At 24.8% G+C, this 16,162-nt stretch overlaps 2 protein-coding genes across 5 annotated transcripts; one reads left to right on the top strand and one right to left on the bottom strand.

The window, feature by feature from the left end:
* The first annotated feature begins 793 nt into the window (after positions 1–793).
* LOC107994899 (protein henna) lies at positions 794–7,354 on the top strand. Of its 3 annotated transcripts, XM_017052028.3 has the most exons (9): positions 3,062–3,184; positions 3,310–3,338; positions 3,944–4,072; positions 4,413–4,567; positions 4,664–4,846; positions 5,000–5,196; positions 5,340–5,602; positions 5,951–6,180; positions 6,997–7,354. In XM_017052028.3, coding segments are annotated over exons 1-9 (1,350 nt in total). In that variant the 5' UTR covers positions 3,062–3,183; the 3' UTR covers positions 7,160–7,354. The 3 variants fall into 3 exon arrangements, with proteins under 3 accessions (XP_016907516.1, XP_016907518.1, XP_016907517.1); XM_017052027.3 differs by lacking the exons at positions 3,062–3,184; positions 3,310–3,338 and adding an exon at positions 794–1,019; XM_017052029.3 differs by lacking the exon at positions 3,310–3,338 and having other exon boundaries at positions 3,036–3,184.
* A 472-nt stretch (positions 7,355–7,826) lies between these two features.
* On the bottom strand, positions 7,827–15,434 carry LOC107994898 (circadian locomoter output cycles protein kaput). 2 transcript variants are annotated; one of them, XM_017052026.3, is made up of 12 exons: positions 15,293–15,434; positions 13,925–13,969; positions 13,707–13,855; positions 13,345–13,436; positions 12,703–12,907; positions 12,541–12,636; positions 12,394–12,469; positions 11,837–12,075; positions 11,526–11,767; positions 11,021–11,428; positions 10,708–10,869; positions 7,827–10,463 (listed from the first exon to the last, which is right to left on the bottom strand). In XM_017052026.3, the coding sequence occupies exons 1-12, from the start codon at positions 15,331–15,333 to the stop codon at positions 10,047–10,049; spliced, it is 2,172 nt and encodes a 723-aa protein (XP_016907515.1). In that variant the 5' UTR covers positions 15,334–15,434; the 3' UTR covers positions 7,827–10,046. The 2 variants fall into 2 exon arrangements, with proteins under 2 accessions (XP_016907515.1, XP_061941183.1); XM_062085199.1 differs by lacking the exon at positions 13,925–13,969 and having other exon boundaries at positions 15,293–15,426.
* Positions 15,435–16,162: the final 728 nt, after the last annotated feature.

Genomic DNA, 16,162 nt, shown 5'->3' with positions numbered 1-16,162 from the left:
TTTTATTGTTTGATGCATTTTAAAGCGATGTATAATCGCTTTGTAATTGGTTGAAGTATATTTTTTTAGAAATTTTATGTGAATTTTTAAATAAAAATTCTCTAAACTTTCGAAATGTTTTTTTTTTTTTTTAGAATTAGAATTAAAATTTGAACAAATTTTGATTTCTTATGCAAGTTATCTTGTAATTTCGAGAATTTATTACGAAATACAAAAATAGCAAAAACTTTTCTAGTTCGAGAATTCGAAAAAAATTCAAATCAATTTTACATATGTAATAAGAATGTAAATAAATGTTATTGTTTCTATTTTCACAAATAAATAATAACGAGGGCTTAATAACGAGGAATTCTCATAATTATCATTTAAACTTATTTGGAAATTCAATATTGTATCTCTTTTTATTTTAAATTACATTTTATTACTATTTTTTGCTTTTACAGATATAAAAAATATTCTTTCAATTCATTCTTAATTAATATTTATTTGATTTTATATCGTTGGAAAAATTTTCAAGAATATCTGCGAAGTCTCGTTTTCTATTTAATAAATGAAAGATCTGAAATCTTTCTCTTTATACAAATAGTAATAATTTTAAATCAAATATTGTAGTTAATAATAATAAATATAAACAATGAAATCATTCATTGATGTTACTGATAATAATTTAAAAAATTTAATAAATATAGTTATAATTTAAAAAAAAATATTGTTCGTTTTGATCGTTCGATATCGTTTTATGAAGTAGTCATACATATTTTTGCAATAAAGTAGCGTGGCGTTAAAGTAGTTTAATTCTCGCAATCGAGAATATTTGTGTGACGGAATCTTATTAAAACTCTTAAGCACGTCGCAACAAGAACCAGTTGCATCAAGACATTTGCATTGTGAAAATCGTGATCACTACGAATCGATTTTAAAAATCTTTGACAAAATTTTTCATCGAAATGTATGCGAAACCTATATCAAAAGATCAATCGATCATTTCAGATGAAGAATTTTTTTCACTTCCTGATAAGGTAAGAAAAAAAATTTATTTATTTACCATTTGTTTGGAAAATTAACTAAATAATAATAAACTATACAGTTATATTGTTATATAGATTTATGTTGTTTATTATTTATTATAAAAGAAATATATTTTTTATTATGATTAAAATTTATTTCGTCATATTATACATGTATACGTTATCTAGAGCGTAATTTAGAATAATATGGAGGAATTGTTGGTATGTATTTATTTTTAAGCTTCAACATTTATAAACTTAATTTACATTACTGTATTATTATTTTATGTTGTATTACAATTATAAAAAGAAAATTTTAGAATAATAATAATATTAGATAGAAATTTAATGTTATAAAATTAAAAAATTTTAACTCGGTTATGGAATTATTAAAAACTATCATTTGTTTATTTATTAAAGAATAGAGTAGAACCTTTTAATCTATAGTCTATAAATAACATACAATATACTTAAAATATATGGATAACAAAGAGTACAACAACGAATTAAAATTATATAAAATACAAAATATAATAAATAAATAATATAATACGTAAAATATAACGTAAATATAACAAAAATTATAATTATAATTCAAAGATTGTAAATGTTAGTAATTAGGTTCTATAAGAATATTAATGAATTTATAAAAATCAGTAATTATAATACATAACGTAATAAAATATAAACATAAAATGTAAACATAATATAAATAACATAATTTGCAACGCATATATATTACATAATTATTTATATAACATTATATAATCATTTAATTATCTTTCTATATTTCTCTAATATATGTGTAATTGGATTCGCGCATATTGATAAGAAGATTTTTAAAAAATGTATTGTTGAATAACATGAGATTTTTTTGAAGATTTATATTTTTTATATTTATATAAAAATAATCAATAAATTAACTTATCTATACGTCTTCAGAAAAATTCACAATCCAATGTAAATTAAATTTTTGAATTAATTTCTTATTCCCGATAAAGATATTCTATTAGTTTCACAATAGTTTCGCTTAATGATATTCTTAATGAGCTTCTAATAAATTCATTACCAAGTTTGTTATGAATAAACGTTACGTTAAAAATTGACAAAATATATTTTTATCACGTAAAGAAAAATATAATAATATTCGAAAATATTTGAAAAATAGAAGTAATAAATAATTAAGGAAAAATACACAGACGTTAGGATACTGATAGTTAATGAAATCACGTGGTCCTAGTGTCGTGTCACAAAGCAGTTTACCTTGAAAAATCGAAAAGCATAAACAAGATCTAAGATCAAATCAAGTTAATCTTGATCTTGATCGATTATTGAAAGCATAATGATGATAAAATTCCAACGACTGAATCATCTTATTTTTATAACATTAATTTTTAAATAGGAAAAATTGTTAAATAGACTTTTGATTGAAAATTTAAAAATTAATTTGACAAAAGAAACTATCTCTTACGCAATGAAATTTGGAAAAATTTTTCCAAAATATTAAAAACAACGATGATAAATATTAAAAATATTCGTTCTGATTTTTTTCGTTTCAATCTATTGCAAACTGTGTATATACTTTCATTTGTATCTCAATATACCGTAAATAATTTCCTTTATTCCATATCACTCGTCAATTGGCACAATAAGAGAAAGCATATTGTATCTTTTTTACAATCCACATCAAGCACGCGTATCTCTTTACATTCACTGTGCGAGTTCGAAGAAACGTTTCAATTAATGAAATCGACTTTGACATCTTCAAAAATTATTATGATGCAAAACAAGCGAAAAATTACGCGTGACTATGAAATTTTTCCTCATTTTTCCCTATTTCTATTTTTATTTTCGGGAAATTTTATCGATAACGTATCGATATAATTTTCCCAAATGATTCAATGCGTTTAAGTTGAAACTGATAATTTGGAGGATAATGTTCCGTTAATTCTCCCATGAAATATCGGATAATGTATTGAATAGCGAAGGAAAAGTAGCGAGGGAGGGAGGGGAAGTCCATGTATAGGAGATATATAGGAGACGGGTAATAGATTAACGAAGCATAGTTTCTCTAAACTTATCTTCGGATAAACGAATAAAGTGTTTCGTGAAGGAAGAATTTCATTTTTGTTTACTCGAGTGATCATATCGAATCATATTTGATCATAATGTGCGAAGTAAGGATAAAGAGTTTTGTCGATTTTTTTTGTAGTTATTCCATTTTTTTCTGAATTTTTTATTTTGATTATTGTTATTATATCTAATATAATAATTGTTATTTCTTATTATTTTTGAAATGTAGTGTACTATCTTGTTATTCAAGTTCAAAAGGTGTGTATATATTTTTTATGGTGCAAATTTATAGAGTTCGATTTTTGAAAATTGAACATGACGTGATTTATTAAATTTTTATATTAATAATAATAAACTATGTAAAACAGGATCTATTAGATATTTTTAATTAAACGAGAAAAGAAATTTCAATTTTTAATAAAATTAAATAACATGTAATTTTATATTTAATTTTTAACCAATCAAACAATTTTTAAAAAAATATTTTGATTCTCTTTGTCTTTTATATGTTAATAGTAATTTTTACGTAATATAAGGAAGATTTTTATTATCACGAAGATAAAGTTACAATAAATTACTTTTAATGGTAAATTTGATATTAATCGTTTCTTATTTCATTTATTCAAAACTTTAGAGATAAATATAATATATAATTGCTTTTTTTTTTTGAATTTTATTATGCTTAATAAGATTTAATATTATCTCACGAAGATAAAATTCTTTTGAAATTATGTATTTTTTAAAATAAACTGTATAATTATCTCACAAAATTGAAAGTAATTGAAATAGCTTAATTGAAGTAATTGAAGTTATAAAAATGATACAAAAATATTTTATTAATATTATATAACTATTTTGAAAAGCCTAAATTGGTGCATGGAGGAAATTACATCAAGGAAGGCAGGGATTCTGCAAAAAGTACTTGCCTGATATTCTCACCTAAAGAAGAGGATTCAGTTGGAGCATTGGCCAGATATCTCAAGCTTTTTACAGTAAGTGTATCAAGTACACGTACAATCGCTATAAATAGATGAGATTTTTCTCTTCAACTGCAAAATTTTAAAACGGAGCAATTAATTTATAAAATGAACGAAATAAAATAAAACACATAAAAATTAAGTTAATCACGCTTCATTCTTCGAAAATAATAATCGAAAATAATCAATGTCACTCAAAATTAAAATTATTTAATATAGGCGACAATATCACGTTTAGAACTTTCGATCGCTCGACTCCTTTCTCAATAATTTCAACCGAGCGATCGCGCTTGTAGATATCTGAAATTAATTCGTCTTCTTTCGCAATAATCTTAAATGGCCATCACATTTACAGGAATATGAAGTTAATCTGTTGCATATCGAATCTAGAAGTTCTCTTCGTCAGCCCAACGTGTACGAGTTTATGGTAGAGTGCGCGCCAGATGGAGACCTTGGATCGGTGATCGAGAAACTTCGAGAACAATGCAGTTACTTCTCGATCATTTCCAGGTATTTTAGAGAAATGATGATTGCTGGATACTTAGAAACAGGAACTCTTCTATGTCTTATGTAATTTTACATAATATTGCTGCTCGTATCTATCAGAAACCATAACGACAATATGGGAACTGTACCGTGGTTTCCACGAAGGATAAGGGATTTGGACAAATTTGCGAATCAAATTCTCTCCTATGGAGCGGAGTTGGACAGCGACCATCCTGGATTCACGGATCCGGTTTATCGACAACGGCGCAAATATTTCGCCGACATTGCTTACAATTACAAACAGTAAGTTTCGTTTTTTCAATAATCGAAGATTGTTCAATATAAAATTCTCGTAAAGAAGAATTATTAAAAATATGTACATCCTTGTCCCAAGAAACAAGAATATATAAACGAACACTTACAAACAAAAGGTTACGAATATCATTATATTATTAGTGGCCAACCAATACCAAGAGTAGAATACACGAAAGAAGAGATCGAGACGTGGGGTACGGTGTTTAGAAACTTAACGAAACTTTATCCCAAGTATGCCTGCAAAGAGCATAATCACGTGTTCCCTCTCCTGATTGAGAATTGTGGCTATAGAGAGGACAATATTCCTCAATTAGAAGACATATCAAACTTTTTGAAAGGTATTAATTATTTCATAAAATGAAAAATAATATTTCGTTAGTATTTAATATAAAACGCAAAAAAAAAAAAAAATAATAATTTCCAGCATTTTACTATACATTATATTCTCTTCATTTTATGATACTCTTACATTTTTACTCAGACTGTACCGGCTTCACTCTAAGACCAGTTGCTGGTCTCCTTTCTTCGCGAGATTTTCTTGCTGGTCTGGCTTTTCGAGTATTTCATTCCACGCAATACATTAGGCACAGCAGTAAGCCATTATACACACCTGAACCAGATATATGCCACGAAGTATTAGGTCACGTGCCTCTCTTTGCCGATCCATCGTTCGCACAATTTTGTCAAGTGGTTGGATTGGCTTCTCTCGGTGCTCCTGACGAATACATCGAAAAATTAGCCACGGTAACAATTAACTCATTTTGAAATTTGGATAAATTTTGTATATTAATCGATACTGATTAATCTTTCTTTCTAATTGCACCCTATTTATTAATTATATTTTATTCGTCAAACTTGTTAAAGAAACTATTGTCCGGGATTCAGACTTTCTTGTTGAAAGATTTGACGTTAAAAAAAATTTCTTTAGTATTTATCTCACGTTATTTTTTATATTTAAATATTTTTCAAAGTTAGACATATATTTGTCTTCGTCAAATTTTGATTACACTTTTAATCTTCCTCAATATTTTGTACTTTACATATTTTGTACTTCAGAACGAATAATAGGAATGAGGAAAAAATTTATTTCAGTGTTTCTGGTTCACTGTTGAATACGGTCTATGCCGGCAAAATGGAGAATTGAAAGCATATGGTGCTGGATTACTTTCGTCTTTTGGTGAACTCGAGTATTGTTTGAGCGGTAAACCAGAATTACGAGCATTCGAACCGGCGAGCACAGCTTTGCAAAAATATCCAATAACCGAATACCAACCTGTCTATTTCGTCGCTGAAAATTTCGAAGACGCTAAACAGAAAATGATGTGAGTAATAGAATTAGAATGATAATTTTGCAGCTATAATGATTATTTTATCATCTATGAGTGTTTGTGTTAGGCGATACGATAAAACGATATTACTATTAATAAATCTTGCACTTGAATTTGTAATTGCAATTTAATATGTCAGATTATTATATTATTCTAATCGTAAATAATTTTAATTATTCCAAATAAGTTTCATAGGATATCATAATTATGTGAAATGTATCATCATATAAATAGATAAGAATTATGATAAATAAATAATATAAATAAATAATTAATAAAATATGTTCAAATATTAAGTAAAAGCATTAATTTGTTATTATTTGTATTTTGATAACGAAAGGAATTTGCGAAATCATTTAAGAAAAATATATCAATTTTTTTTATATTATGAATAATTATGCAATAATCCAATATTATATTATATTATATTATATAATATATATTATATAATAAGAATTTTAATCTTAAAATACATTAAAATAAGATTCAATTGTTTATATACTTTCTTAAGTCGATATAATTTTTACATATAATTATTTCGAATACATTTCATCACAAATATAAATATTATGTTAAATTATAATATTTTAATTGAAACAATATTTTATCCATCCTTCATGGAAACGAAAAAATATTAAACGAAATAAAAATTTTGTCTATTTATAATTTTAATTTTTTTGATTGAGATTTATTTTTTATAAAGATTGGTCTATTTTATTACAACTTGTTAAATAACATTCTTTTTTTCATACTTATTAAATGAAAAATCATATTTTTCTTTTGATTTATAATTTTTATTTTTGATTCCAGAAAATTCACTGAGACTATACCAAAATCATTTGCGGTGAGATATGACTCGTATACTCAAAGTATTAATATAATCGACAGTAAAAATCAAATCGAGAGTCTCGTATACAATGTGAATCAAGAAGTACAAATTTTGATGGATGCTTTGAGAAAATTTAAACAATAATTTTTATACGTTATTTTATCGATTACTCACCTTATATTCATGTTATATTAATGTATTACATAGGATATTATTATAACACAACTTAGAAGTTGAATTAGAAGTTGTTTAATAATAAAGTACTTAACAATTTTTTAACAGAAAAGAAGAAATGTTTTTATGTTAAATAATAAATAATAAATCAATTTTCATGATTAATTTCTATATTATTTTTGTGATTTATATTTAAGTGATTAATTCTTAAGAGAATTTTTAATAGAAATTAATTGTAAAAAATTACAATTGATTTAATCGATTGATAAAATTTAATTCTCAATATATATAATACAGATATCTAGATATTTAAAAATATTTTTTAAAGTAAATCGTAAATTTAATTTTATAGCAAATTGAAGTGGAAATAAAGTTGGAGAAAAATATACAAATGTACGAATTTCGATAAAATAAAATAAAAAAAATTTCCTTACAAATAAATGATAAAAATGAAAAATAATATAGTATAAAAATTTTATCTTGATTTTTAAAAAATTCCTTGTGCTTACATTACTTTTATTTCTCTTTTAAAATTATATAAACAATACTTATATTTAATGAAATATTTAATGTAACAAAAAAATTATAAAATGAATGAGAGTAAGTAATAATTTCAAGATGAATATTACCTCAATAATTTCATTACTAATTTTAGGAATTTTTATTTGCACATTAGATATGTATATATTTTTAAAATTTTTATATTATCATATACAATCATTTTTCGGGAAAAAGTTATTGTCTTAATATGTAATAGTCATAGCCAGACACATTCATCGTGACATGTCCAGTTAATAGAAATGTATATGAATTCCTCAATATACTATATTGTATATTGTTGTATATTGTATATGTATAATAAGATAGAATGAAATAAAGTTCTTTTTTGCTATTTATTTCTAATAGTGAATAAAAATTTTTATAATTTATAATCTAAAATTAAAAAAAATATATTATAATTGATAAAATATATTATATTAAAATAATTGGAAAAAAATTAAAACTTCAAAATTCTTATGATATTTTAAAAATTAATTTTAAGCTTTGTATATGAAATTTGGAAGATTAAAAATTTTTTTCCACTATTAGAAAATAAGCATAATTTTCATTCTATCTTAATGTATATCCATTTAACAACGATCATAAAATATATTGATTTTGATGCACATTCACGGATATAATAAAACATCGTTCCTCTATAGACACATACAAATATTTATGATACATTTACAACAAAATATATTACTTTTTCATTTCGTTAATTATACATACATATATATATACGTATGTAAATATACCCTGTTTTTGAAAAATTTCTATTCTCCATAAAAATATTGGGATTAAAAAATAATTATATGAAAAATAATTATATTAATGATAATGAAAGTTACATTGATGATAAATAGTTTTAAAGAATAAAAATTTTAAAAATTATAATATAATTTATTCTAGTAATGTAAAATAATTTTAGAGAATCGTTGTTATTTCTAGATTTTTATGATTTTTATGATTTTTAACACTTATTTATTTTAAATTGATTGAGATTCTAAATAAATGCAAATGAAAAGATAATTTATCCATTTGAAATTAATTTATCATCTGTAACTTCCTTTGTTGATCCTTGATCATCTGAGGCATATATTTGAAATATAAAATGCATTTAATCAAGAATCCAATTGAAAAGCTTAAAGAAAAAAAAAAGTATGTCACATTTGCATTAATTTCTGAATTTTTATACTAAATAGTTATCAAATAAACTAATATTTAAAACATTTTATTAAATATTATATTGATTCTCTTCTATTAATTAATTAAACGTTTGTATTCTTGGATCCAGGTTATTCATTATGAATTTTTTTAATATTTCAAGTTTTTCTTCTAGAATTTGAAAAGTATAAATTATTATAAATTTATTTATATTTCGATATAAGCACTTTTTCTATTAAACTAGTCAATTACAAATATGTTTTGTACTTTTATAAATCATATTAAACAGCTATCATCTCTTATCACATCCATTTCAAATTCAAACGATGAGTGGACAAACTTTATACAAAATTTTTATACATATGTATATACGATATGGGAGACATAAAATGGCTCTTTGCAAGATATAAATATCAATATTTCGAAGAGTAGAAAATAAAAATATCGATTACAAATAAATAACGGAAGTAGTGATTCGTTATTATGATATTATGATATAAACTGGACGGATGTATTATGAAAACACAATATAAGAAAATTTTTATATTATTGTAATATTGCAAACTGAATATTACAGAAGAATTGAATTTTTTCTTTTCTCAAATATAAATGATATTTTTTTAATTAAACTTACAATTATGTTATTAAATTAGCAATTAATTGCATTTATATTTTTCTAATATATTTAAAAATTAATTATTTAACAAAATTTTCAATGATAAAAATTTAAAACTGTATAAATTTGATATATTGTAATAAAAATTTTTAATTCAATTATCAAATTTAGATAAAAATTCATTTACAATGAAAGAAAAAAGAAAAAAAAATAACATAAATTTGAAAAATAAATTTTAAAGGTTTTAATCTTTTTATGTCAAATAAAAAAGAAGAAAGACTTACAAAATCCGTCCAATTCGCATTCTAATTATAACACTGCTCCCTAGACGGAATATTTTTTTGTACAACTCACTTGTATAAAAATATGAAATCCTTCGTATCCATTGCAATTACAAGCGAAATTACAAAATTACATCGTTTCGACAACGATTATTAAATATTTAGGTCCCTTGATATTTCTCTTACCGAATATCTCTTCAAACTCCAACTTCCATGATAAATAAATTTCAATACGAACATATATTCAATTTATTTAATTCTGCGATGATCTTTGTTGATTCGAAGCTGATTCCATCTCGTTATACAACATGTCTGCTTGATGCGGACACATCTGAAAAGGCACGAGATCAGGCTGGTTGCCATTCTGTTGAGTTGGTCCTTGTTGTTGGGATTGTTGCTGCTGATGCTGTAGTTGTTGATGTGATTGTTGTTGAGGCTGAATCATCGTGTCTACGTTACCTTGAGCTTGACCAGACATTGGCACTGGACTCACTGCTAACGAATGCGAAAAGAATTCTATAGGCACTATAGGCATTGGAACTGTGATGGGAAGAGGAAGAACGTTCACTCCATGCACACTACTTGATGTTGGTAATTGAACGTTCGAATTGGTTGTATTGCATCTATTTATTTGTTGACACGTGTTGGTGGCATTGTATGGCATTCCCGTCTAAAAGAATTTTGTTAATTTATCAAATGGATTGTATTTTTATGATGGAAGTATAATATAAGAAACATTATGTAAATTGGATAATAAATCTGACAAATTTTTGTAATAAAATTATATAATGTAATTTTAATATAAATTAGAATGAGAATAGAATTAGATTTTTATAATAGAATTATGAAATTATTAATTTAAATTTGTTAAATTTGTAATTATTGAATAAATTGAATAAATTAATTAAACTCACATTGAGTGATAAAATTCCATATTTAAGCAGCTGTTCCGATACTTTTCTCAGTTCTTCTTGCTGATGCATTATTAATTGTTGCAGTTCTTCATGTTTTCGTTGCAATTCATCTTGAATTTGATTCTGCGCTGGTGTCATTACGATATTTTGCTGATGTAACATCTGAAATTACACGTACGTACTCTTGAAACAAAAGAGAAAAATGTAACGTGTTATTTCTAAGATTCAATTATATACTTCAATAAAAAATTTAAAATTAGAAACATTTATAAAAAAAAATCTATTCCAGAAATATCATAAAATATGCTATTACCTCTTGCGTTGGTAATGAAGATATAATCGGCACGGAAGGAGTCTCAAAATCTGTGTTGACGGATTGCAAATTAACTCCCGCATACTGTGAATGTTCCATGAAATTAATACAACTTTGATCCACTTCCAACAAAGATTGTTGAGATTGCTGTTGTTGTTGCTGCTGATGCCTAGTATCTATTTGAAGCATTTGAGTCTTCGATGCAACAGAACTGTTTGCAGATGTACCTTTTGAACGTGAAATATGCGTTATCTGCGAATGAGGTGAACTTTGCATTGAGGCTGATATTGACGAACTATCAGAGCTTTCGACATGATGTCTCGGTCGAGTGTTTGATGGTATTGATTTCGATGTCTTGGATGACTTTGTTGGCCACTGTGTTGGAGGAACTGGACATGATGTTGTTACCTAAACATTAATGCATTTGAATTAATGAATGTTATATAAAATTCGATAATATATAATTAATGACTTTAATTTGTACAATTAATTTTTCTAGATTTACCTGTTCTTGTTTTACTGACATTATAACATCTTGACTCTGTTCTTTATTAAAACTCTGCGATTCTTTGCGCAATTCTTTGATCACATCGATATAACTAACGACATAATGCGTACACACGATAAATTCAGGCTTTGAGTTCCACTGATTATACGTAATATAGAATCTAGTCTGCAACCATATCCATTGTTGTCCCTTCGTAAGGAATCTATAGTAACAGGAGGTTCCCTCACCCTTTTGCATTACTATAAATAAATTTTTCGTTATTTCGATTTATCAGCAATTTTTTTTTTTACTTTTGCATTAATACGTACGTGATTCATGACATGTTACCACTTTGTCCAAATCGTCTACATGATAATAATCGTATCCAGAGGTACCCAATACTTCAAATGGTAAGTAACCAATAATGGGTGGTGCTCGATGATCCAAAAACAAGAATTTCCATTCGAGGCTATGACGTGAGGTGAATTCCGATTTCGTATTGTCCATCACGGATAATTCACGGATCAATTGAGGTGTCTGGAGGCGTCCTGTACCCACGAAAACCAATCTAAGAAGACACAAATGAATTTATTGCAATATGATTCGATTAATAACATAAGTTTTATTGATAAATTTTAGTAATATTAAAAATAAATTAATTACTAAATTTTTAAATATAATTAATAATACTTATTCCTTCATAAATACAGACTAAATTTTAAAAATTGTGATGCAAATCGAAATTATGATACAAATAAAAGTGAATTATTTCTTTTTATCTTATCACAATTTTTGATATAATTTTAATATTAATTACTATTTAATGATTTATGAACAACAATATATTTTATTATATATATTTTATTATATAATATAAAAAAATTACTTTGTATCTTTTCCAGTAGTATTTCCGAATTTTGTATTAGGAAGCAGATTGTCCACTTCTGTATCGACATCAGAACCTATAATTAAATATTAGATAATAATATCAATATTAATGGAAAAATTATATAAACAATTGTTAATTACATACGAAAATATCCGACAAATTGCACAAGCTCGTATATTGGGTTTTCTTCAATATTTTGACCTCCTCTTTTAATGTGACACGAAAAAGATATTTTGTCCTCTATAAATATAAATATAAATAATATTTATAACATAATTATTTTTCTATTTTTCTTCAAAGATTTACCTTCTCTGATATTCCGTCGATCTTTTGTGATAGCAGGATTTAATAGTACATTATAAAGAGGAGATTGATCTTCTTGATACGTGATATCATAAACGGTCGTATTTTCCAATTCGTTTGGAAGATATCCAAGAAGAGATGTGACGCTTTCAGACACATAATAAATGCGCCCGCTTGAAGAAAATACCATTATAAAACCGTCCAGAGCCTACATTTAAGAAATGTTATTCATGTTTTTAATAATAAAAAACTTTGAACAATATAACATCGAAATTCGTTCCATCAATAATACTAAGTCTAAAAATTTTTATTTAAGCTTGAAATCATTTTAAAATGAAAGCATGAATTTCTATTTATTTGATTAATATAATATTTTTATTAATATAATATTTATTAATAGTCATTTTAAAAAAAGTAAATGCTCAAATCAATCAATTGAAAAATTATTTATCATGTACAATATATTATTAATTGTTAAAATTTTAATAATATTATTTGTAATTTTTCTAAATCACAATAATTAAAAATACAATTTCAAGCTTATAGTCAACAAACATAATATTTTAAATTGAATGCGATTTTGCATATAATAATCGAATTTAATAATGTAATTAATTTAATAATTAATTAATGTGACAAATGTACCTCTAGTATTAAATGTGTAAATTCCTCATTTGATAGAAAAGATGGTTTCCAATCTTCTTGAATTTCATGCACTCTTGATCTAACAGCTATCTCTATATCATTTTAAATTTCAGAATTAATAATAATTAATCAAAAAATCAATATAATTATAATAATGTACTATAATATACTATAATAAATTATAAGAAAAACAAAATTCAAATTGAAACTTTTTTCTAAAAATTTCTTTTTTCAAAATTAATTAGATAAATTAATTAGATATAATCGTGATCGAAATCGATCAATATTGAATATTGGACTAATATTGAATACAATTTCTTTCATTTATAATTAAAAATTTCGGAAAAATAAAAGTAACGTACCATTATGATTTTTTAAAAACAATATTGTCGACTTTAACACTGTCGATTTGTCCATTTTTCTCGTATTCGAACTGACCATACTACCAAGCTCATTTACAAGCATGTTAAATTGATCTCTTCGTTTCTTCTCACTCAAATTACGTGATTTCCTGAAAAAAAAGAGAAAAGATATTTCATATTTAAGTTAATATTCTGATTTTTAATAATTGAATGCTTACCGCTTCGAGTCATCTTTGTCATCAATATCATCGTCCATTGTGTCACTATACAGAAAGTTATAAGTAAAAAAAAAAAGGAAAGATAAGAAAAAAGAAGATAACATTCTAAAATTTAAACTATTAAATGATATATTTAATTATTTAAATATTTAAGAAATAAATTTAATTAATTTTATACAATTTATAATCGTAAGAGAAGGAAATATTATTTTTCAAATATTTATTTAACGTACATTAAATTAAAAAATTTTTTCTTCTATTTTTTTTTCTTACCAAAATATGTAATGTTTTATTACATGTATTTAAATTTATTAATTATTAAATTATTAACAATAATTACAAATATATCTGCTTATGATTTTCTCGATTGTCACAAGAAAACACGTGCGATACAATCAGATCAATATCAGAGACCGCTTATTGTGTAACAGGTTTGGAAATCAATATTGGTTAAAGAATGTTATCGGAAATATTTCGAAATATTCATTTTTTTTATATTAAATTATTTAATCAATATTTTAAAACTACTGCTTCATAAAATATTTCCTACATTTAAGTTATTTAAGTTATTTAAGTTATTATTTAATATAATTAAATTAAAAACAAAACATGCTTTCAACAAATGCTAAAAAAAAATTCAATTAATCTCAATAACAAAATATTAACATAATCAATTAAAATAATTATAACGATTTAAATATTAAAAAGTCGATTAAAATTAATATAAACTTGATCGATATACATGTAATAAATTAATTACTATAAGAAAAAAAATTATTCTAATTAACATAACAAATTAAAAATAATATTTCGTTTAAAATAATTTGAAAAAAATTATCAACAAATAAAAAATAAATATATAATAAATAAATAAAAATTGTATAAATTTTGTTTCGACTGCACATTTACGCGTTTATCGATTTAATGTCTACCAACATTCCGATCATAGAGCACAAACGATTGTAATCTCATCGATATGAATCATAATCTTCGATAATCAAACAGTAGAAATATCGATCGAAAACGATTGTTGACTGTGACACGGAGATGCATCAACGATTGTAAATATCGATTGACGCAACTTTCTATCATCACAGTGGATTGTCTCCATCGAATATCGATTTTCACGTAACAACCGAAAAAATCAAACTATTCATATATATTAAACTTTATATAATAACAAAATTATATAGTGACAATTAATAATCAAACTCAAGAAAAGAAGAAAAATATTTAAATATTTTAAATCAATTTGTAAAAATAAAAAAAAATTCAAAATCAAGAATGGATGACAAAGAAGGTATGTCAAATTGAATCATTCTACTAGAAGAAGATTTATTCTATTAAAGGAATAATTGTATCACTCACTCGGATTGTCGAGAGGATCGCCCTCGTGAATAACTCGCCATGTAATCTCGTCTACGTATGCTGTCACGATCGTTGTGTATACGTATCAGATACGTCTTCGATCAGCGGCCTCAAATCTTGCCGACTTTGTCCTCTCGAGGTTTTCCCTGATGACAAGTGATCGTCGACCACGTCGAATACACTGAATTCGGATGCCACTTGCGCAGCGAACAACGATACATTTTTTTTTGCACTACACAGATCCAGAGATAGGTCCAGATCAGTTCGCGCGCCAGCTGAAATTCGTCGATGTGTCTTCTAATAGTTAACACGGCTTACGGTGCACATACGTATGTATGTTGCTTACGTATATCTTCACTATGGAAGATCTCACAGGCTGCATAGGCCTGAAGTTGCACGCGGATTAATTCGCAATACGCCTATACTGCTATAGTTGCGAGAACGCGGTTACGAATTTAAGAACGCATATTCAAATTCGAAAATGAAAACATATATATAAATTAATTATTTACTAGATAGTACAATTTGTTCAGGTTTTTCAATTATCTTTGAAATTTTTAAGAATTATTTCCTATTCTTTTTTATATATTTTTTATTAAATTGTTTTTATTAAATATTTAAATGAACTTTAAGAAGTCATTATAGATGAAAATATTCTAATGATGAATATAAATCTTATGATTTAGATATTAAATTTTCATTTTATTTTTATCTTCATCATTTTTTTTCAATTTTAAATGCACAATTGACAAAAATTTGAAATAAATATATCATAAATCTTAAATATTTCCATAAGCAAGTATTATTTAAAAATACTAAACTAATATATTAAATAATATTTATTATTTACGTTATATATACATAATATAT

The sequence above is a fragment of the Apis cerana genome, linkage group LG1 (genome assembly GCF_029169275.1).
Source record: "Apis cerana isolate GH-2021 linkage group LG1, AcerK_1.0, whole genome shotgun sequence".
In the NCBI taxonomy this organism is placed as follows: domain Eukaryota; kingdom Metazoa; phylum Arthropoda; class Insecta; order Hymenoptera; family Apidae; genus Apis; species Apis cerana.
The sequence above is the reverse complement of the archived record's forward strand: the minus strand, read 5'-3'. Positions and strand labels throughout refer to the sequence as shown.